Source organism: Rutilus rutilus (genome assembly GCF_951802725.1).
Source record: "Rutilus rutilus genome assembly, chromosome: 10".
Classification (NCBI taxonomy): domain Eukaryota; kingdom Metazoa; phylum Chordata; class Actinopteri; order Cypriniformes; family Leuciscidae; genus Rutilus; species Rutilus rutilus.
The window spans coordinates 15,796,761-15,821,830 of NC_140215.1; the positions used below are offsets into that span (position 1 = coordinate 15,796,761).

Sequence of the window (25,070 nt, forward strand, 5' to 3'; positions counted from 1 at the left end):
ACTATGGTGTCCATGCTGGAGACGGTGCAGTGTCCGTGCTGGTGTCCGTGCCGGAGACGGTGGTGTCCCTGCCGGAGACGTTGGTGTCTGTGCCGGAGACTACCATAGCTATTTTTACCTGTAAAAATGACATTTCTAGATATCTGTAATACTATTTTCACTAGTTAAAATGCTAATTCTTGATATCAACAATTGAATTTTCTAAATAAATATATATAAACGCTAATAATTTAATCACAAACGGAGCGCTGTCAATTCCGCGCTGTGATGAGTCAATATCTTATGTCATATCAATATCAATAATCAGAAATGTTAATATATTTAATATATTTGAGCTGCAGTCCGTAACTTTTTTTGTGTTCAAAATGTATAGGCTAATAAGCGAGAACATCATGAATCAATTTGCCAAAACAGTGTTTTTATATTGTTATTGTTATATTATCCGAATCACTACGGTACACCTAGAATAAGTGTTTATATTCGGGCTATTCAGACTGGTTCGGGTCCGCACTGCTGCGGAGTAGCCCATTTTGCGTGACTAGTCATACATAAACTGAGAGAAGCAGCTCCGTCTACAATGTTCTTCCGCAAAACGCATGCGGTTCTGTTTATTAACCGCTAGAGCGCCAAAAGTTACATGTATTACAAGTTACAGTATAAATATGTATTATAATATTTCATATATGAATGATTGTTATAACAAATTACTATAGAATGTTATCCAAATTTACAATCCTGATACATTTAAATCAAAATAGGCAAAAGTCATTAGTCAACTATGATTTTATTTTTATATATATATAAAACAATATTGATTTGTAAACATATTTCACATACAAATGGCACAGGGTGATCACAGTCACTTTGAGAAACAACATCTGCATATATGATATGCTTGTTTTACATGTACAGTAGGTCCTAGTTTCCTGCACACAATGATATAACAACTATCACATGCATTCACATTGGAGATTACAGGGCTTGACAACAGACATGCCATATCCCATTATAGACACAATTACTGTGGCACAAATTACTACTAAGTTTTAAGGGATGTGAAACATGTATCACAACATACTATAAGACAGTGCGTAAAGAGCCAGCTCAGGTGTCTCTGCGAAATGCATTATTTTGGTGCATTCTAAGACTACACTCTTAAAAATAAAGCTTCTTCAATGGGTCTTTGCAAAGAACTCTGAGTTATGAGAACAAGAGTCATTTTCCACTGTATATATTTCTTTGGAATGTTACATTATAGGTTTTTACATTATGGTCTAGAGATGGTTTATTATATTTAAATAATAAAAAGGTCCATGTGGAGGCTGATAACCTATTTTTGGGACTAACCTTTTGGTTTTTGGCTGGTTAGTATCACCCCTGCTGGTAGATGTATGGTTCTAAAAAGCATTTTTCTCCATTGACAACTATTTAAAATGAGCTGTGTATTCTCATAAAAAGCACTTGTTGTCACATTGACATTTAAATGAATGTGAATGCTAATGGACAGCTTTCTCCAGGTACTCTAAACCACATGGTTCACCCATGAACCTTATTTTTAAGAGTATGCAAAACATTTTATATGTCTCATTTTCCTCTTTTCCAGAGTTGTGCATGACACATAATGTATATGCTGTACATTGATGGCATAACGGACACATTCACACTCAACTCTCATTCCTGAGGGTCCTTAGTCTCTTCAGAAAGCTGAATCTCTTCCTCTATCCTCATAGACTGCAGCTCATCTTCACACTGAAATAAAGATGAAGAAATGCTTAAAGCATGACACTCTTTTGCTTCAAGTCAAACAGTAAAAAACAGACATGGTCATGCACCAGTTTATCTTCCTTCTCCTCCTCGGGGTCAGAGGTCATCTGCTCCTCTGCACTAAAGTAACCATCATGCTCCACAGAGGCATCCAGCGAAAGGGATCCTTTAGACCAACCTGAGACAAAATGAAAGAAGTTAGAGAAAACATAGATAAAAGTTAAAAGGATGGGGAACAGAGTTTGTATGAGGGCCATGTAGAGACGACAGAGAAAGTACCATTGAAGCCTCATCGTGATGTGATAGACGGGACAAACCAGTGAACATTTCCAAAATCACACAAAGAGCATGCGTGAGTGTCAGTGGTATGTTCCAGGTTCAATACACGTTAATGTCTATCAACAGCATGAATAAAAGGACAATCTGTCCAGAAGAATTCACAAAAGCGCTTTGACAAAAATATTTGCTGCACATTTATGCTTTGAAACCCTCTGTAATGTCTTGCTCCATTAACTTCTGTGGTAAATCTATTACCATAAACACGTTTTTGTTTGTTTTTACAAACTGAGGGACTAGTCAAAAAAAAATTGTGTAACCGATGCTGTCGATAGAGCTTAACCCGAAACAATCTTGTATAGACGAAGACGTGGTCAGAACTACTCAGAAAGCATCAGATGAGACACACATATAACCTACAAACACATGTTACCCTAGTAAGACCTCAGTGGAGTATGCATGAGTGTGCACATACGTGTGTACTCAGTATGTGTACCTCTCCTACGATTTTGAAACAGGCTTGATGTACTGAACCACCTGACTCCGCCCAAGTTAGGGTGTGGCCCTGTTTCTGGGAGGAAAATAACCAATCAGACGGCATCTCTGCATCTTCTTAGCATGGCACATTGCCTGAACTGAAGTACACCTGACAGAGTTTTGAGTGAGCTAATCCTTTGAGGATCAGCTCATTTTCTGACTTTAATCTTTAGAGAGCTTGGTGGCTTGGTGGTAATGAATTATCTGTTTTTAGCATCAGCCATTTTCTATTTTTATTTTTTTTAATCTCCTGAAGAGAAGATATCAAGAACATGTGAACTTTATGTTTGGTTTTCAGTCTGCTAAAATAGCTCACCTAGAGGTGTAGGGTCACTTCGGATGTCCTGTCGTTTTGGTTTTGTCTCAAAGCTGAATGAAGACCCTGTAAACCACCAAAAGAAACAGAAAGAAGTTAAAGAGGAAGTTCAAACAAAAAATGAAAAGTCTCTAATGACATGGTGTATGTATGCATGTCGTAGAGTTGGATTTTTTCACTCACCTTTCACTCTCTGTGTTGTTCCAGGTTCTAGAATGTTCTCAAGTTCTTTGCCTCTTTCCTCTTCTGTCTTCTGTTTCTCCACTCCTCCACTCCTGAGGTTACTGCGTTCATTTTTCCCCAGTCTTAATATGTGATTAATTTCATGTTTTAAAATTAGCTCCAATATAAATGTGTAAATGTGATCGTGTGTAATCGTACCTGTTAGTTGAGCTGGTATCTGAGGTGAACTGATCAGGTGCCCTCTGTTGACTTGCCTCTACATAACAAGAGCATGCATTTAATGCATCTTTGTGTTAAATCGGTCATCTGAATGCGTCACATATTTCTTTCCAAACAAACATAAAACCAGACCAATACCTTTGCAGGCCTCCAACTGTCCTGTTAGAAGTTTCCGGATTTCTGTCACCCAGATAGTCTTAACCTCCTCAGACACAGCCTACAGGATAACATATACCAGACTTAACACATGTCTGATAACATAAACTTTTTAATAGGAATATGAACTAAGACACACTCTTGTGCTCACCTGTACTGTGTAGACCTCATCCCTTGAACTGGACCAGATCTCAAACTTCTTGCTGTCCCCTTTAGCATGCTCTGTTATTCCAAAAGCAGCCATCTAATGAAGACATAACAGAGACCATCAGGTAAATAGGCTATTGAAGTATGAAAAAAAAAATGTGTGCGCTTTCTCATTTAAACATGCAAATTAGGCATACTCTTAGGGCCGTTACATAGTCAACGCATCGGTACATATACGCGTCCGCAAGGCTACGCATCGCTACGCTTCGGCCGCCATTATGCGTCGATGTGTAGCCAAATGTGTCGTCCTAGTTTTTGATACGCGACGCGCCGATGCACGCAATACTATGCGTTGTCGTGGGGGCGACATTGCACGTATTGTACATTAATTCAAGTATATTATGTTTACAGAAGAAGGTTTGAATACAATGGCGGATGAAGAGGAAAAATTAAGCTTATATGTATACATCTCCTCTACAATGTGTGTGTGTGTGATTTTGGTTGGGTGACAGTTGTAGGTTACAGTTTGACAAGAGTTTAGTTTGACAAAAGCACAATGTTGTGTTTTACACAAATATAAGTAGGCTAAACACTTTGCAGTTTTAATGATGTCCTGTATGAACAAAATGACGGAGTATGTTTTTATATTTCCACTGTTCGATCGCGCCCGTGCCTCTCTCTCTCTGATACACACACACACACACACACACACACACACACACACACACACACACACACACACACACACACACACACACACACACACACACACTCCAGCATTGCAATCTTGACATCGCAGCCTGTTATTATGCTGCGTTCACACACCAAACGCGAATAGAGCGTCAAATTCGCGTCTATCGCCTCTAGTTCGACGCTTGAACATTTTGAATCCATTCGCGCGTCCAAAGCGAATTCAGAGCTATGACTCTACTATGACTCTACTACCCCCTGTTGCGTGAGCGGTGTATTGTATTTCACGCATCGCCCGTGACGCTTGCGTCCACTGTTTAGACTATGAAAGGGAGCGCGTCGCTCGCGTTGACTATGTAACGGCCCTTATGCATAAAATGAATTATATAAAAAGCACTACACTCCAAAAATAAATAAATAATTCTGCAAGGCATTTAACCAAAAAGTTTAAATATTTGAATTTGTGCATGTTATGAAAAAAATGCTTTTTGCATTTTTTTAAATATATAAATAAATACAATTTAATATGATCCATTAAATATATCTGAAATGTTGCATTTGTTATTTTAGAAAAAAGTCATATTAGGAAAATTGCCTTTTAAAGATGCAACTCTGGAAGTTACAAAATGTTCCTCAGTCTGGGAGAAATGCTATGGTTAATTGAACATAACAGAAGAGATGGGACTTACCAATATGAGCTCATCATCATTTTATAACATCTTTAGCTAAGCATTATTACACTCTATGTTATTATACTCACACTAAGCTCCTGTTTGAAGCTATATGAGGGGGCTTTCTCATATCCCTCTCCGCTCTCCTCTCGTCTCTTGCAGAAGAGCAGGGCTTTCTCGTGCAGGAACAGGTGTCTCTGCATGGGCTTAAACCTAGCCAAATCTATCACCTTCACATGACCTCTCTTATGCTCCGCCCACACACTGAACGACCCCTGCATCAGCAGGCGACCCAGGTCTCCAAGGTTACCCTGCATGGAATCAATAAATATTGCTTGCAGATGTGGAATAAATAGAAGTGACAGAAAACATTAATGAATATTAATGGAGAGGATGAGAGTAAAGCGTGTGCATGCCTTTTACCTCATATCCTGTGATGGCAATGAGATGCATTGAGTCATTTACAGCCTTCAGGATCCCTAGTATGGAGGAAAGCGCTGCCTGCAGCTCCACTGAGCCCTCGCAGCCTTTACTGTACTTAATCATCTCCTAAAACACATTTCAAAGAAAAATTCTGGTTTCTATTACATGACCCCTGAAATGGAAATATTGACAGATCTTTTCTTTTGGACTCTTTTCACAGACTGTGATGGCACATTTCCACAGTTATTAACATTGCAAATTTAGTAAAGTGTTTCATATTTGTATTTTTAAAAAATGCTATGCAAATTTATAATGCTATACTTTGTGTTGGTTTACAAAAAAATTATAATAATAAACACTGCTGCGTAGGTGTTTCAAATACAACGGCTGAGGGATTGATGACGAATTTCACATTTTTCTCTCTTCTGACCAAAATAATCAATCTCTCTATATTTTTCCCTTCTTTGGAAAGTCATGGAAACTCTATCACAGATTTTTTTTACTTTTGCTATTAGAGCAAAATGTGGAAATGGCCCATTGTGACGTACAGTTAAAGTTAAACAGATTCTCGATTTTTTTTTATTTATAAATGAAGGGCGGGGACTTGGTTGTTGATTGGCTGGAGGCAGGGACAGATCTGACTGAGTTAAAAGTAGATTGTAAGAAAGGAGCAGGGTTTAAACAGACTAAATGATTGGAGAAATCCAGCATACGTCACCAGAGAGAAGTTGTTTTTACCAGAAGATCGAGATAACACATTTTTACTGAAGATTACGAAGTCAAAACTATAATTTTTATTTTATTAAATGCAAGGAGGAATCGTTCAGAATAAGATCAACAACATGCATTTAGAATATAGAGTGAATTTTTAATTCATGCTGACTTTAAGATGCAGTTCTTACCATTTATCTTATATTCATAAGTCTAAAACAAACCCCAGTTATTACATCTCAACACACACACACACACACACACACACACACACACACACACACTAATACCTTCAGCAGGAGCTGGTATTTAGTGATCCTCTGCACAGGCTTTAGTAAGTATGAGTCCAGCCCCAGCTTGTGCTCTAGTTTCTTCTGACACTCCTGATGCACAAACACAATGTGGTAAACAGCTTTCTTTCACAGTGAGGGCCTGATGTCATCAACAGATTGTGTTAAGTGTGTATGTGTGTCTGAGAGTGTGTGTTTGGAATAGAATACTAGAGTACTTCACACACAGTAAACTTTAAGGCAAATGTAGTAGGTCATCCAAATATTACATGCAAACAGAACATTGTATATGTATATATACACTACATACTGCACATATAGTATGTAGTAGTAGTAGTATGCTGTTTTATGTATGTGTACATACCTGGAAGAAGGCACAGTCTGAGCACTGCCTCCAGAGGCTCTCAGAACGAGGCTTGTTGTGACAGTATTTCTCATAAATCTGCAGCTCCCTCATCTAAACAACCACAATGACCAAAGGTCTGAGCATCACTGAGAAAAATAAACTTTGACAAAAATGCTTTGTTTTCTTGCTAGTTATAAAAAACTCACCCAGTCTAAAAAGCAGCTGCCCACAAGCTCAGGACAGTCAGTGTAAGTCTCCAGCTCTTTGAGGAATATTCTGAAAGGAATTTAAAATTAATTGTGAGCTGTGATTCATTCATTTAATCAGTGATATCTGCGAACAATAAATTCGCTAAAATGAATCAAACTTCACATCCTAACTAATGATGCTACTAACTATTCTCCAAATAATCTTTTACATTTGAATGCTGTTTATCCACTCCACTAGATGGCGCTCACCTTTTGTGGAAATTATAAATCTCCTGCATGTTCCCAAATAACACATCCTTCTTGTTCTGCAGAGCTGCAGGAATGAGAGGAGCCATGGAGGGGTTGTCCATCTCAGCAGCATATCCCTACAGCACACACACATGACACATTTAATGGGGGCATATCACAAAAAAAACAGGATTTTCATGGCACTATAATAAAGAGTTTGGTGTAGACCTGCTTCAACTTTCACAACAATAATCTACCTCCCAGGTCCAAGAGGACTTCATGGGGCAAAAAACGGCTAAAACAGGATAAGGCCACTTTAACAACATTTCAGGAATATATCCTCCCACATAATAAAATGAAGTAGTTCCTTGATGTGAAGATGAATTTTATTTATGAAAGAACTGACAGATTCACTTACCTGCAAAACACACAAAAGCTCTTCCACATATGCTCTCTCTGTTTCCAGTAACTCATTCATTACATGCCTGTGAACAAACACAGAACACACAGACAATGAGGAACACACTGTAGAGGGGTGTTGATGGTCTAGTAAGGCACATGTGTTTCCCCCTTTACCCTTTGACCTTTGACCCTGGACTGACCTGCGCAGCACAGCCAGGGTTTCCTCCTCCTCAGATACAGAAGCATTGTGACTGCTCCTGTCAACCTGATCAAAACTTACCTACACAGAGAGAATCATTATTGAGTAATAGTCAAGGCCCTTAACTTACATAGAGTTCCCTACATGAGAGAGAGGTTTATTTCATTTGCTTATACAAAGAGAGTGATTTACAGGTTTTCCTCAATCGCTTTGGCTCAATTCTCGAAGGAGAATTTATTTTTCTCTAAACAAATTCAGATCTCTAAACAATTAGTTTCTTGTTCACATTAGATTTGAATTTCTTATTGATTTAAGCAAATTGCATGTGTTTTGGCACATGTGTGCAAAGGGTAAGTACAAATGTTTACAATTCGCACAATACCTAAACGCACATGGCTTGTTTATCAAAACTGATAAGTTGATTCTCCGTGAAACTGTCAAACTCTTCACAACTTCTAAACATTCTTTCATCATGTGAGCCATCACATGCAAAATGATGTATTTAGTTATCAAAATCTATCAGACATGTACAGTTTGTATATTCCATAAATATCTAACATGAAATGTTTGTAATGTCGGTTAAATTGGCAAATAGCCTGACATATTATAATCACAATCTTACTAATCAACCAGTCAAGTTTGGAAGCATATATATGGAGTTTGCCAAGCACAATCACTGCTATTTTTGAACATAGAAGAACGTCACAAATTACAATCCTAAACAGCAGCAGCTAAAGTAGTACTGGATAAATATATTTGTATTCACACAGTACATTTATTTTTGTATTTATATATGTGTATATATAAATGTGTTACACATCAACTGAAAATTCAGTTGCTTGCCATGGAAGAGCAATAGGAAGCTATAGACTGAACTGACAATCTTGTATCAAAATCAACAAATTATCAACAAATTGTCAACAAAAAAAGTAGAAAAAAAACAAACAAAAATTGTAACAAATATTTCCATGGTGAAAAAGCATCTAAACATTTTGACCAGAGTGGCTCACACGATGACAAAAACACTTTTTATTTTGGTGGCATTGGCCAATTTACTGACACAATAACTACATTTTGAAGCATGTATTAAACGTTTTGGGTGAGTACCTATGTTTTGCAGGCATGTAATAGAGTTCTGATGTTCCAGCAAACAGTTTAGACAATGTTAAGACTGTTTCAAAAAAATGTGCCAAAGCGATTGAGAAAAACTGTACAATTATTGAAAAGGGAGGAAAATACACTATGGGCATTGTAGATGAATTATGCATACTTGTTTACAGGACGCACTGCTGTCTAAGTCCTCGCTAATACAGATGTTCTCGTGATCTCTGTGAGCTGAAAGAGATAAATACACCAATTGCCTCCATTTTACACTTAAAAAAGTTACAGACAGACAGACAGACAGACAGATAGACAGACAGATAGACAGATAGACAGATAGACAGACAGACAGACAGACAGATAGATAGATAGATAGATAGATAGATAGATAGATAGATAGATAGATAGACAGACAGACAGACAGACAGATAGACAGACAGATAGACAGATAGACAGATAGACAGACAGACAGACAGACAGATAGATAGATAGATAGATAGACAGATAGATAGATAGACAGATAGATAGATAGACAGATAGATAGATAGACAGATAGATAGATAGATAGATACCAGGAGATGAGAGTGACTCTGGTCGAGGGGCCACAGGCTGGACAGGGCGTGTTTGTTTGGCTGCTAGTTTTTTCAGGCTAACCCTCCTCCTCTCAAACATCTCCTGTAGAGAGGCTTTCTTCTCAAATGCACGCTTCACCTGCTCCTGTATCATTACACATTATGTAATATAACACAATATAAAAAAGATGTCTTTATTTTATTTCTTTTTTACTTTTTTATATTTTTATTACTAAATAAAAACTAATTGGCAAACAATGTGTTTTTTTCCATTTCATTTTGTGCTGTTGACTACAAATTAAACTGAATCGAATTTGAATTATATGTGAGTTGCGTGTATAGTTATGAATTCATATTCCCTCACCCTGAGCTCACTGTTCAGTATGCTCTCATATTCCAGCCAAACTGTGCTGATCTCCCACTGCTGTTTCTCATTGGCTGTCTCCAGGTAAAACTCCAGCTCTGACAGTGCTGACTCCGCCCCCTCCTGTGATTGGCACTTGTCAAGAGGCTGTGATGCTAGCATGTAAATCCCATCATCACACCATTTACACACCTGAAAGAGAAAAAGTACAGAAGAGAACGTGGTGGAAACAGATTTGCATATACAGTATGAAAGTGTGGTTACATGTCTGTGCGTGTGTGTAGAGAATTTGCATGTAGCTGAGTGAAGGTGAAGACTTTATGCACCATCACTCCAGGTCTCCCTTGCTAAACTAGTTCTGTCTTAAAAGCTTTATGGCTGGTGTAAGGTAATGGTTAAAATACCTGGGCTGGTAACTGAAAGATTTATATAATATATTTATTAATATACTGTATATATATATATATTAAAATTGAAAATCACCGTGTCCAGTCTTCTGTGTAGCTCTATAGCCTGTGTCAGCATGGTCTTCTTGTCTTTTAGCTCTTGGATGAGATTGTCTCTTGCTTTCTGTAGCTCACTGCATTTTACTGTGACACTGTCATCACCATTCTGAGAGCTGTCAATCAATCCTTGGCCCTCGGCAACCAGAGATCTTACTCTGTCCAGCACTTCCTGCAGAAAAAGGAAGTGTGTTAGAGAGGAGGTATTCATCACAAGGGTTATTGAAAGCTTTCATATCAATTAGACTGACACATCTATGCATATATGTCTGTGGATGCATGATAACACAACAAGATTATTCAGATGGTGGAGACTCACACAGACTTTCCTTTCGTGATTGGTCAGTTCTTGAAGGAGGTGTTCTGTTTGGCCGGGGCTTATTCCAATATCTGAGAAGGCATTCAGCGTTTCTGTTGCCTGCTCCAGCTCTGTTTGCAACTACAAGACCATAGCAAATAAAACAGAGAGCAAATATTATTAGAAAATGCTAATGTTAAGGCCCGTTCACACCAAGGACGATAACTATAAAGATAACGATAAAGATATAATTCTAAAAATCGTTCTCCATATTAAAGAATAACAGAGTTCACACCACAACTATAACGATAAAGATATGAGGAACGATATCGTTGGGATCACTTTCAGAATGATTTTTTTCCAGCTGTCAAACGATAAAACACTGACAGTCAATCAGAATCCATTCTAATTTAAAGGTCTCGCACATTTAAAATGGGGCGGGCGCGCGCGTGCTTAGAATAAAAAGACCGTTATCGTTCGTTGGTGTGGACGCATATATAGTTATCTTTATCGTTATCTTTATAGTTATCGTGCTTGGTGTGAACGGGCCTTTATTCAGTAATAAGAATAAGCTGTAAAAATATGAGTGTCTTTTAAAAGCAAGACCTGTTGAAAGCTGTGCTCAAACTGGCAGAGTTTCAAACATAGCTCCAGTTTATTTTGATGCTGAATCCAGAACTCATCAAATGCTGCAGAGCTCTCATTCAGCTGGGATAATAGCCTGCAAGTTGGCAGGGAACAAGAGAGAGAGAGGGATATATGAATGAAATCTGAATGAGTAAGTAAATTAAAACAAATATTACATCTATATTACATGAAATAGTGTATAAACCACTAGTATTGTTATTGCTAACTAAAACTATTAAAATTGTTGTCAGTATTTGAAATAAAACTTAAATATAAATATTTAATGAAAATTTTTGCTTTGGCAGCTAACTGAAATAGCCTAAATAAGTTTAAGGTGAAATACTAATATTACTCAACCTAAAATAATAATTGATTAAATCTATATAAAATTTTTTTTAAACTAATAAAAAATACTGAAAATAATAAAGAAAATAAAAATAAAAGTCAGTTCAAAATATGAATAAATACTATATATTTAAATTATTTTTGTTCAATGTTTTGACCCATTCAGAAAATGTATGGATGAGCATGATCACATTGGCAGAGTGATTCACATGACTTGTATCTCATTATGTTCTCATGCTTTAGGACCTCAGTAGACAGTTGGACAGCATAAATGACAGTGTTATTGTAGAATACATATATAATATATATAAGTAAATTAAAATAAATAAATTTAGTAAGACAAAACAGTGTCCAGGGTGCTCAGGGAGTTTGAAGGTGCTCTTTGGGGTTGGGAATTCAAATAAATATAGAAAAAAGAAAATCCAAGGCACTCTTCTTCAAAATTATTTAAAAAGCCTTTATTTTACTGGCTATTTCATAATAGAAAATTAAAAGACATGGGGAGAAGCAACCCACGTGTAGCGGTGCAAACAGCCTTCTTCAGGGTTTTGAAGAAGAGTGCCTTGGATTTTCTTTTTTCTATATTTAATATATATATATATATATATATATATACATATACAAACATATGTTTACTTATTTATTTATTTATTTATTCTTTCAGATTAAGATGCAGAAAAACAACAGAGGAAAAGTTCTAGAGGATTTCTACTAAGAAAGAGTCTGAGATTTACCTGTGCACTGTAGCAAGATTCTCAAGCTGATCGGGGTTTAGACTGCTGTCCGGATCTCTGCGGACCGGTTCCCTGATGTTCTCCAAGAGTTTACGTCCTTGGCTGAGAGCTTCTGCCATCTCTTCCTAAAGAGAAAACAATGAAGCAAAGAATAATTTTGTAAAAACCAAAGGAATGTGTGAGGTGGCACATACTGAATACTATTGAACATATTGAATGCTTTTTTTTTTTTCCATACTTTCAAACTGTCTTTTCTGCTGGTTTGTGCATTGAGCAGATTGCCGGCTGTTAGGTGGTTGTTAGGCAGCTCTGTTTCTGCCAGCTCTCTGCCGAACATTTGCAGTCTCTGAGCCATCCTCTTCAGTAATGCAGCGAAGCTTTCAAGATCCTACCGGCACAAAGAATTCATAATTTCAAATATGATGTATATCACTGGTGTAGCTTGTTTCATTTCGTTTATGCATAGGTTTTTAATGCGCACTCAATTAAAAACATTACACAGAAACGTAATTAAAATCACTTTTACAATATGTTTCAATCATTTTCAATTAAATGCCAGAAAGTTTTATCAATAGCCCAATGAAAGATGTTTTAAGATTGTTCAGCAAAAAAATCCAGTCATTTCAAAAGGAATCCACTTTTTCCCAACACAGATTTTGCAACAGCTTTAAGTTGTCCATGTGTATTACTATACACATTGACCAACAGAAAGCTGCTTGGTTTGAAAGTGACTGGTGTGTGAGTTGTGTTTCTTTGCTACCCTATTTTTGCTGTAATTACATTAATGTTAGCGCACCTTTACACTATATTGAAGCAGGTCGTCTCATTAAGGCCGCAATGTTGCAATCACATGAAAAGCTGTGTATTATTAATATTATGAATGAAAATTTTTACTTTATCCACCCGATTATTGGGCAATGTCACTCATGAAATAAATTAATCATGGCTGACAGCAAATTATGCATTTCTACAAGTACAACTTCAAGATGTGTATTTGTTCTTACGGTGCGATGAGAAATCCAGGTCCTGTGGCAGTAGTATTGAGAGCCACCCAGGTCTTGTGTCAGTTGACTCCGCTCAATATAAGAGTGCAGATCAGCCACTGAGCTTAGCATGATGACCTTCAATACACACAGGCTTCATTATTTAAAACGACATGACACACACAAACAGATGTCGCCTATATAAAACAACAACAACACACATTCAGGTTTCGTACCGGTACTTTAAAGTCATCTCTGTGGAGTTTGAAGAACACATCAGATAACGTTCGCTGCAGGATAGCACTGGGTCTCAGCACCAGAACAAGCCGAAGATTAGCGGGAAACCAGCCCTACACACAAACACACAAGAAAGCACTCAAATTCATATTATACATAATAAATATATTAAATGGATATTTTTAAATATATTATATACAACTAAATATCCAGATGTGTGTGAAGTATCTGCAAAAATATTATTGAAGACAATATTTATGTGCATTTATATAGGAGAGATTCAGAAGCCACAGGTACTGTTAGACTTACTGAGATACGCAGTAATGTTGCCTTTAAACACGCCCATCGATCTTGACGCCTATCAATCACTACGATAAAGCCCACACCTGCTGCACTCAGACTGATGGAGACACATGCACATGTGTTACTGTGGTCAGTATGTATGATATTCAAATGTATGTTAATTTGTGAATTTACCTGGGAATACTTGTCAGGTAGGTAAGAACATTACGAAACTCTTGGTCTCCAATTTCACTAAACGAAGGGAATTCTGGGAAGATAATGATAGGGCTTCCATCCTGTCCCCTCCCCCCTAAAATAGACAGATAGACAGAAATATGAAGAATCAAAGAGAAAAATCCTGCCTCCAGAAACCGTGCTGTCCTGTTGTCTGTGTTGGCATGCATCAAAGATCTTAAATTAGCACACAGGCAAACCAATCAAAAATCTGCTCACACCACCTGTATGCTATGTTACAGTTTTCATATTGTGTGCTGCTGCTATTGAACAACAGCCAAACTGTGACATAATACCAGATCGGCTTGTTAGTGTTCTTATCATCTTGGCAGCTAGCGTCAAGAATTTTGGTTTTAAAACCACATTTTATCCCTTCTGCACCACTGACAAGACTGCGCCACAATACCAATAAAAATTGTACAAGCAAAGCAACAATAGAAAAGTGTACCATCCCTGAACCTTATACACACCAAACCACTTGCCTGTGCAAAACCATAATGATGCTAGCTTGTTATGGGAGGTAACCAGGTGGTTGCTATGTAGTTACTAAGGTGTTCTGAGTGGTATTTTGCATGCAGCTACACTTCCATTCAAAAGTTTGGGGTCGGAAAGATTTTTCTTTTATGTTTCTGAATGCTCACCAAGAATTTGGTTGATTATATTATATTATATTTTATTATTCAGTGTCACATGATCCTTCAGAAATAATTAGAATATGCTGATTTGCTGCTCAAGAAACATTTCTTATTATTATCAATGCTACTTAATATTTTTCTGGAAACCATGATACATTTATTTTTAGTTTTTTGGTTTTTTTTTTGCAACAATGTAAAAGACTTTACTGTCACATTTGACCAATTTAATGCATTTTTGCTAAATAAAAGAATTAATTTCTTCAAACTTTTGAACAGTAGTGTATATTGTTACAAAATTGTTATATTGTTAGTCATAATCTATTTGTTACTATATTGTCAAAAGAGACCAAGTCTCATTAAAATCCTGGTATCCTAGTTTCCGTTTCCACGCAAGTGGGATTGTATTGCCCATTTTACAGTGATTGAAAAGTGACTGAAAAGTAATTGGTCCTCACCAAGTATCATTAATAAATATAATCATAAAAAAGAAAAAATGAAGAGATAAAGACACATAAGTGTTGTCAGTATTCCCTCAGGAAAGAAACTATGATTTCCCCAATGTATAAAGCGAGATTCAAAAATGTCACTTTATTCTTCCTATCTATTTTGCTCCTTTAAATCAGGATGAAAATACAAGGTGAAACATCGGTGGTAAAACAGAGGGAAGACAGTGGTGACGGAATGGAAAAAAGAGAGAGAGAGAGAGAGAGAGAGGGAGGGAGAAAGAGAAAGAGAAAGAGAAAGAGAAAGAGAGAGAGAGAGAGAAAGAGAGAGACACTGGGTGAAGATCCCAATGTGACAAAAATATAAATTTGGCAAGTCATGCCTTCTTCTCCCTGTCTCCATGACAACAGGACAGAGATTGTGCAAGCATCGTTTACTCAGTTCAGTTTAACGGTAACAACCTGTCAGCAAAAACAACACATATTCAGATTAAACCCTTAAAGCTGCAGTGTATGTACATGCCTGTATTTCACAGAAGTGTTTCTAAACACCAAAATATCTTTTTCCTCTAAGTTTTTTTTTACATGCTTTACAGAGAAACACATTCAGTTTAAAGAAATTATCCAACCACCCATTACAGAGAGAAGCAGGAAATGATGGGAAGTGAATTTTGACTAACAAATCTACACCTACGCACATGTGCCCTAACGTAATGTTACGTATTCAAATACATCGTTTTTTGTGATCTAATTGAAGAACTCTTTAATACTACAATATATTTTATGTAAAAATTGATTACCCTCATTGAGATAAAGGAAAGTGTTTCTATTGCAATATACTAGAAATGTGTTGTATGAGTAAAATTCCTCCTAAAATAAAAATGTGGATGGCATAACTTTAGTCTTGGAGGAATTTGATAGGAAATGTTCGAGTTTTTATTGAAATCTCAGACTCCAGATTTTAGTATGTTGGCAACCATGGAGACCTTGTTGAGATCTGATTTGAAACTCCTAAGGAGACACCTATGAATATGATTACTGTTTTTTTTTAGAAAATATATCCAAGAATTAAAACCCATAAGCAAAAATATCCATCTGCTTTCTATGAGACACAATTGAGATCTCATTTGAGAAATCCAAAGAGATCTCATTTGTTTTTATATTTCCCTGTGGATCCTCACAGTTGGTCCCTGGATAATGTTTCAGTTTCATGGATAAAGAAAGAAATGCAAATATAAAGAATATTTACCTGACAAGAATGAAAACTGTCTCTTGAGGTCAGTTATGATGTCAGCAGCGCAGAGAGGACTGGACTCCTTCTGCATGATCTCATCTGTAACAAACACACAGAGACACACTAACATCACGTCTACAGTCGACGCTGACAGCATCGTTCATTATAACAGGAGCGTTCCAGTTCTCCCTGTAACCAGGGCAAGACAATCCTGCAGTATTACCCTTTAAATTAAGTTTAAAACTCTTCTGAAAATCTTTTGAAGTGCCTTACTTGCACAATAGCAAATAACAAAATGAAAAACAGCACTTATCTTATTGTTGTTATTGATGATAAGATGAAATAAACCACAGGTGAAGAAGTTAACCACAGGTAAGTAGAGCCTACACACACACACTAATATATTACTGGCTGTCTTGAATGTATTGTGTCTTTGGCTGGTGTATATTACCATCTGAGGGAGGTGAATCTTGCCCAAAGCAATTCCCATGCTCTGGTCAATGGCACATCAGACATGTTTAGAAAGAAAAGAGTAGGTGATTTCCTATCTATCTCAACCAAAACCACCTCTGGATATAGTGCCTCAAAGTGCGTACAACTAATTATCTGCATGTCCACACCTTCTATTGTATATCATGGCCTCAATGTTTTTTTAAGAATTAAGAAATGCATTTTTTTTTTAAACCTACACAGCAATCAAATATTTAAGCGGTATTTAAAAGGAAATGACAGAAGAGGCCTGAAAAGAGGGAGAATATATCCATTGCATTCTTTTGTTCTTCTAAAATAAGAGTGTGTTGTCCCATTGGAGTCAGGTAGCGCTCACCTGTTCTCTGTCCCCTGCTCTCAGTTCTGATCAATTATATTTAGTGAGCTTCATTTATATGACAAAAACTGCAAAACTGCATTGCCAAATTTGTCAGAAATAAATATAAAAAAGTACAATAACAATAGTGCAATTGGAGTAAATAACAAATTAACATAATTGTATGAAATATATTTAAATAATTTTACATTTTAAAATAAGATAAAATGATAAGGCCTTACATTGGAGCCAGTGGCAACATCTGGAAAAATTGTAATATTTCTCAACCTCAGCCAGAGGAATGCACATAGTTTTCCCTCTGTTCTGTACATCCATCCCTCTGTTTCTCTCTTCCTCTAATGTCTCACTGAATCCTCGGCCGTCTTGTAACCATAAGCAGTTATCTCAGAATGAGCTACCTGAGACAGGTGCACCAGTCAATGACTTCCTGTTTTTTTTCTCTCTCTCTCTCTCTCTCTCTCTCTCTCTCTCTCTCTCTCTCTCTCTCTCTCATTTCCAGACTTCCTGGAATGAACTGGTCTCCTGACACACATACAAAAGTTCCCTTCACCTGCAACATTTTTACAGTATAACTGATAACAGTGATGATCACTGACTGTAAAGCACTGTACTTACTTTGTTTACACTCTCTCTATGTCAGTCTGTGTCGGCACAATCACCCCAAAAAGAGTCTCCTGACCCACCCCTTTCCCCCTCTCCCCCCTCTCTCCCCCTCCCCCAGCCCCAGGAGCCCCTTCCCCCATCAGATTGGTGGATGAATGAGATCCTGTGTGTGTCTGTGTTTGGTTGGTTTCTCCACAGTATAAGAGGAATCTCAGAGTGCCATCTGATATTGCTGAGGAGGGAAAGATAAAAGCTGAATTCAAATCAAGTTACTCAGTAGCACTGGTAAACCTCTCTCTCTTTCAGACACATACAAATGTAAATACACACTTTCCTTAGGAGTCTCTGTGGGCAAAAATATTGCTCCAATCCAGACTGAGTCAAACTAAAGTTCATACGAAAAACTATTGGAGCTTAACTATCACTGTAACGTTTTAATACACAATATTAGGATTATCATTGCACATACTGTATAGTGCTATAACACATGGGTGAACACAAAAACAAAGGGAGAGCTGGATCCATTCGCAAAAGAGTTTAATAACAAAATAAACATAACAAAACCACAACAGAGACCATGCAGCACAAGACTCGACAAGGAACACAAAAAAACCGTGGGGTTTAAATACTAGAGTAATAGGCAAACAAGACACCTAGGAATGATCACATAACTAGAAAAACTATGAAGGACTACAAAAATGGAATCAGGATCAGAGGATCAGAGAGCCAGGGCGGTTCCGGCAGAGCAGGTGACCACCACAGCGGAGCAGGTGGAACAACAGACCACCATAGCGGAGCAGGCGAAACTACAGACCATCACAGTGGAGCAGGGGAACTACAGACCACCACAGCGGAGCAGGATGAAGGACTACAAAAATGGAATCAGGATCAGAGGATCAGAGAGCCAGGGCGGTTCCGGCAGAGCAGGTGACCACCACAGCGGAGCAGGTGGAACAACAGACCACCATAGCGGAGCAGGCGAAACTACAGACCATCACAGTGGAGCAGGGGAACTACAGACCACCACAGCGGAGCAGGGGAACTATAGACCACCAAAGCGGAGCAGGCGAAACTACAGACCATCACAGCGGAGCAGGCGGAACTATAGACCACCAAAGCGGAGCAGGCGAAACTACAGACCATCACAGCGGAGCAGGCGGAGCTAAAGACCACCACAGCGGAGCAGGCAGAACAACAGACCACCACAGCGGAGCAGGTGAAACTACAGACCACTACAGCAGAGCAGGCGGAACTACAGACCACCACAGCGGAGCAGGGGAAACTACAGACCACTACAGCGGAGCAGGTGGAACTATAGAACACTACAGCGGAGCAGGGGAACTACAGACCACTACAGCGGAGCAGGCGGAACTATAGAACACTACAGCGGAGCAGGGGAACTACAGACCACCACAGCGGAGCAGGGGAAACTACAGACCACTACAGCGGAGCAGGCGGAACTATAGAACACTACAGCGGAGCAGGGGAACTACAGACCACTACAGCGGAGCAGGGGAAACTACAGACCACTACAGCGGAGCAGGCTGAACTACAGACCACCACAGCGGAGCAGGGGAACTACAGACCACCACAGCGGAGCACCACGAATGGAAGGCGGAACTACAGCGGAGCAGGTGGAACTACAGACCACCACAGCGGAGCAGGCGGAACTACAGACCACCACAGCGGAGCAGTCGAAACTAAAGACCACCACAGTGGAGCAGGGGAACTACAGACCACCACTTTGGAGCACCACGAATGGAAGGCGGAACTACAGCGGAGCAGGTGGAACTACAGACCACCACAGCGGAGCAGGCGGAACTACAGACCACCACAGCGGAGCACCACGAATGGAAGGCGGAACTACAGACCACCACAGCGGAGCACCACGAATGGAAGGCGGAACTACAGTGGAGCAGGTGGAACTACAGACCACCACAGCGGAGCAGGGGAACTACAGACCACCACAGCGGAGCACCACGAATGGAAGGCGGAACTACAGTGGAGCAGGTGGAACTAAAGACCACCACAGTGGAGCAGGGGAACTACAGACCACCACAGTGGAGCACCACGAATGGAAGGCGGAACTACAGTGGAGCAGGTGGAACTACAGACCACCACAGCGGAGCAGGCGGAACTACAGACCACCACAGCGGAGCAGGCGAAACTACAGACCACTACAGCAGAGCAGGCTGAACTACAGACCACTACAGCGGAGCAGGGGAACTACAGACCACCACAGCGGAGCACAGAGAGTTCAGAGAGGACCTTTGTGTTAGTGTCAGGGCAGATAGGAAGTTCAGGGACAAACTCCATGGTAGTGTCAGAACAGACAGGAAGCTGGGATGACCTTTGTGGTCTTATCTCGGCAGACTCACGTTCATTGATGACCTTTGTGGTCGTATCTGGGCAGAGAGAGTTCACTGACAACCTCTGTGGTTGTGTCAGGGCAGACAGGAAGTTCGGGAGCAATCACCGCCACCTCCAGAAGATCCTTAGCGGTCACTGCCACTTCAGGAGAAGCTGTAGAGGTCACCGCCACCTCGGGAGAACCAGGAGAGGTGTGTGTGGCCCAAACACACAAGATAGCCACCGTCATCACAGGAAACGCACTTAATGGTAGAAAGGCCTCGGAGACCCCCGGACTCAGGATCACTGGACTTGAAAGATCTGGGACCACTGGGCTAAAGGGTGCTAAGATGACTGGTCTGGGGACCACTGAACTTGGGTGCACTGGAACCACTTGGATCCCGGCTGCTCGCACTGACATCAGCAGAAGGCATCTTGAACGCCTTGGAACAGCCTATGTAGCTTCAGGTACTGTACGGCGACCCGAAACTCTGGCATGGTGGTCTTGACAGCTGGAGACTCTGGACTTGGGACCAACGGATTCGGAAGCACAGAAAGCTCTGGACTTGAGATCACCAGACTTGACAGCACAGGAATCCGTGGTGGGTCAAGCTCCACAGCAGCCCACAGTGAAGTGGGAACCACTTAACAAAAGTGTATAGTCTAGAAATTCACTCAGTGACCCCCGAGGACCATCACGAATTAGTATGTGTTGGTTGTGGTTATTGAATCTGTGGCAATAAAAGTCAATAATGGCAAAGTCTGGGAAGTCTGTAAGGTAGGTGATATCCAAAAAATCTTTGGTGTGGTCCTTGAGGGAATGGTGGCCTTGCTGGAGCCAAATTAAACTATTTGCTGGATCCAACTTGGTCGAGTCTTCTGTAACGCTGGGTCAACTCAAAAACAAAGGGAGAGCTGGATCCACAAGCAAAAGAGTTTAATAACAAAATAAAGACCAGGGAACCAGGGAACCAGGGAACCAGGGAACCAGGGAACCAGGGAACCAGGGAACCAGGGAACCAGGGAACCAGGGAACCAGGGAACCAGGGAACCAGGGAACCAGGGAACCAGGGAACCAGGGAACCAGGGAACCAGGGAACCAGGGAACCAGGGAACCAGGGAACCAGGGAACCAGGGAACCAGGGAACCAGGGAACCAGGGAACATACTGTGTAGGTCAAGACTTGACAAGGAACACAAGAAACAGAGGGGTTTAAATACTAGAGGGTTAATAGGCAAACAAGACACACCTGGGAGTGATCACAGAACTAATCAACAAGAAAAACTGCAAAAGGACTACAAAAATGGAACACAGGACAGGAAACAGGAACAGAAACGGGGTAAAATGCAAACTAAAAGTCCAATTAACAAAACACACAAAGCCAGGGAATACATAACAAGTGGGGTCCAAAAATCAGAGGCTATTTTGAAAATATAGGATTCTAAATCTTAATTTAAACCTGTAAATGAACAAAGTTGTAGTATTATGGAAAGTCTAAGATTTGGCACTATTTCTATAGGTTACTAATCAAATAAGCAAATTTGTGACACTGATCATGTGAACTCTTTGTACAGATAGTTAGATGTTCATGAAGCTCAAGATGCTCTTTGGATCATTCTCAAATTATACTGGAGAACATGATCATAAGGTTTTACACAAACTCATTTTTATTATGCTGATAATATCATTTGTAATAAATAAAACTACATTAAATTAGAAATTCTGACTTTTTTAACCCCACTGTACATACTGATTTTCTTTTTAAACAAAGGTTTTCTTTTATGATAAATATTATTAAAAATATATATTTTTTTCCTGTATAGTTGATCAAATAAATACAGCCTTGGTAAGCATAAGATACTTCTTTCAAAATATTTTTAAATATTTAATATTCTGAATGGTATTGTTCTGTACAATCATCTAAAGACCTTCTGAACATATAAAAGTGATGAATTTTTACCAGTGTTACCATGCTTTCACTCACTCTGTCCTTGTGCCAGTGGGACCAGAGGAAGCTGTCCACAATCACTGCCTTGTTTGGGATGCGTTTTCCTGGATTTCCTCAGCATAACTTTCCCCTTTATTGCCGTCTGATACCTGACCTCACAGTGTTCTTTTAGTTATGCTTTACGATACTACAGTACATGGTACTAAACTCAAACAGTTGACTGCAATTGTTAAAGCCTCAGCTAAACTTAATTTCAGAACAGCTATAGTTAAACGACATACATGCTTCCCTAAAGCCTGTGTACTTTAGAACTACTGCAGCAAGCCGTGCTACTACTGTGGAAAACTGTGTTTTTATGGTATCCGTTTTTCTACTCAGCAGTAACTCTGCCAAATACACACACACACACACACACACACACACACACACACACATACACACACACACACTGGTCAAGTCACCCCCAGCATGAATCTCACAGGACAGTTTTTGGAATTCTCTTCCAGCCTTGGGCTTCTGAATACGTTCTGAATCACTACTGTATCATATTTGATACATCAATTTCACATATGATCATGATCAAAACTTTGCTGAAAAACCTGTTGTACACAATCTTCTACATGTCTTCTGCCCTTAGATTAATAGTTCATATTTTTTAGCAAGTAAAAGACCTTCTAGTGTCATCCTAAAAATGTGTGCCGAAAAATGAAATCTTACATTTTTATAAAGTAAACATAATAATTACTTTTAGAATGTTATTAATATTTCAAGATGAACTGAAGGACTAAAATAACTTATATTTACTTGATTATTTATATATTATTTTATATTTAATCAAAAAACATATTTTTGTTAAAAAGTATGTATCAAAGATACAAAAGGCTTTTGAAGAATGTTTATTTATACATCTCTCAGTCATCGTGTTGCATTGCATTATATGTTTTGCCCCCTACAATCAAAACTACAACATTCAAATATCAACTTACAACGACATATTATTGATAGATATATATAAAAATTCCATTGATTTACATTACAAGCAACCAGAATTTCATCTTAATTTTTGGCCATTTAAATAACAACAAATGCACCAGTTGGATATTTTTGCTCAGTTTAAAAAAATAAAAAAAAGGGTGTTTTTTTTCTCCTCGAGTGTGAGCTCCATATTCTCACTGCGTGGGCCATAAAAGCCTGATGCATATCAAATACAAAACAAAACATACATGCAAACTTCTTTAAGGTTTTCATTTATATTTAGTCTAAAGGTTCAATAAACTGATCCATTAAAAAAAAAAATTTTTTAAATAAACTATTATTTCACACGTCAGGGTAAATATTTTAATTGAACAATATCACACAAGAAAGAGTGCTGTTGTTCCAAATATCAACTCAGCTATAATTTGGCCAATACTTTGACCATGTAGTGACCAAAATTTGTGGCCACATATAAAATTATAATGTAGACAGTACTGCTGTAATATTCCAAAGGTGGGTAATTCTTACCACTTAAAAACATTACCGAAGCTATCAATAAGCCACTCAGTGTGTAGAAGCATTTCACCAAGTAGCTCTTTAATAAAAACAAGCTGAGTGACAAACATACTCATTTAGGCTACAGTTCTTACCAATGCTGTGAGAGACATTGCTCAATCTGCGCTGTAGCTCTTGCACGACTGCCTTCTCTGTCTGCATCCAGATCATCGCCATCCTTCACTCCAGAGGGAAGGAGGACGGATAGAGTGGACGTTATGAGAAGAATATCACCCTCTGTCCTTCAGTGATGGGCAATTCAGCATCAGCATCACAGAGAGAGACGGGGGAAGGGGCTTTCTGATGACACACACAGTCAGACAGTCTATGAATATAACCAGTGGAAACCTCACACGCATGTGCACACAGAATGGCATGACATAGACATGCTGCTGTTTGGACTTTGGCGCCATCACTTGTACTGTTTCTGCTATTACAGCACACCACAATGCACCTGGAGACTGGAGTGGAAGCAAGAGGGCAAGATTGAAAGAAATAATTTAATTCACTGTGATTGACTTGAATTTCATATACAGAATAACAGTATAAGAGAACAAAAAAGATGTTTATATTTTGTCACATTGATCAGAACTTATAGGAGGCATGCTATGGGTTTGGGTTTAGAACTTTACAGGAAATAAACTTTTCATAGCAGTATTTCAGCAGAAATATAGAGATAATGATTATTTAGTTAAAGCTTATGTTCGAAATTGATATATTTGCATTTGTCTGTTGCCTATACAATCTGTTGTAGATTCCATAAGTGAGCATGTTTCATGATCGTTATCATAGCACTACTATACTGCATACAATATAAAATGCATTTTTACATTTTCTGAGAGAAATTTGTGTGTGATGCTGCTTACCTATGCATGTTGGCGGCGGTTGGTTGCCAAGGTATTGCTGTGGGGTTAATGTCTTGAGGTTGAATATAGGCTACTCGTTGCTATGCTGTTAATATTTGAATGCATCCTTCGTGGATGTTTTAATCGTCCACCAGGCAAAGCCTGATCAAATACTATTTGAAGAAGTCATGAATCATCGATGTTACACGAAGTAGGCCAAAATGTCGGATGTATCGGATATTGAAGGTATAGCTCATGAACTTTCATCTTCTTCTTGTAGGCTAATAGTTTTACTTAATGAAAAATAATTATCTATAATAATAATTATAATTTGCTTGGTTATTTTGCTCAATGCTCATGAATAATAACAGTATGGAATTGTTTCCTCAACGAAATAAAAAAAATTCAATTTGACTTTTTCCCTTGTAATATCTCGCGATTCGAGGCAAAAAAAAAGTTACAAGCCTAAACCAGAGAATTGACTCAGATTTATTAAATACGAATTGCGAGATAAATGTGCAATTCTAAGGGATAGTTATAAATTAAAGGTGGAATTGTGGGACAAAAAGTCGCAATTACCTTTTTTATTTTATTCTTCTTCTTATTCCGT

At 38.7% G+C, this 25,070-nt stretch overlaps 1 protein-coding gene across 2 annotated transcripts; it reads right to left on the reverse strand.

Annotated features, from left to right (window-relative positions):
- Positions 1–770: 770 nt before the first annotated feature.
- mcf2lb (mcf.2 cell line derived transforming sequence-like b) lies at positions 771–24,632 on the reverse strand. Of its 2 annotated transcripts, XM_084422014.1 has the most exons (31): positions 24,482–24,632; positions 23,711–23,915; positions 16,375–16,458; positions 14,009–14,123; positions 13,841–13,931; positions 13,531–13,644; positions 13,316–13,432; positions 12,550–12,699; positions 12,312–12,436; positions 11,212–11,326; positions 10,627–10,746; positions 10,288–10,479; positions 9,805–9,996; positions 9,441–9,585; positions 9,038–9,102; positions 7,769–7,848; positions 7,585–7,651; positions 7,188–7,303; positions 6,936–7,005; positions 6,748–6,840; positions 6,384–6,476; positions 5,383–5,508; positions 5,049–5,270; positions 3,603–3,695; positions 3,434–3,512; positions 3,275–3,332; positions 3,077–3,198; positions 2,894–2,959; positions 2,537–2,611; positions 1,833–1,942; positions 771–1,749 (listed from the first exon to the last, which is right to left on the reverse strand). In XM_084422014.1, the coding sequence occupies exons 2-31, from the start codon at positions 23,790–23,792 to the stop codon at positions 1,672–1,674; spliced, it is 3,255 nt and encodes a 1,084-aa protein (XP_084278140.1). In that variant the 5' UTR covers positions 23,793–23,915; positions 24,482–24,632; the 3' UTR covers positions 771–1,671. The 2 variants fall into 2 exon arrangements, with proteins under 2 accessions (XP_084278140.1, XP_084278141.1); XM_084422015.1 differs by lacking the exons at positions 2,537–2,611; positions 24,482–24,632 and having other exon boundaries at positions 23,711–23,957.
- Positions 24,633–25,070: the final 438 nt, after the last annotated feature.

Coding starts and splice junctions, on each gene's coding strand:
- mcf2lb (XM_084422014.1), bottom strand. CDS start 23,792: ATGGCGATGATCTGGATGCAGACAGAGAAGGCAGTCGTGCAAGAGCTA. Junction 10,747..11,211: donor TTGAGCACAGCTTTCAACAG/GTCTTGCTTTTA, acceptor ATGGTCTTGTAG/TTGCAAACAGAGCTGGAGCA. Junction 1,750..1,832: donor AGGAGAAGGAAGATAAACTG/GTGCATGACCAT, acceptor TCTTTATTTCAG/TGTGAAGATGAGCTGCAGTC.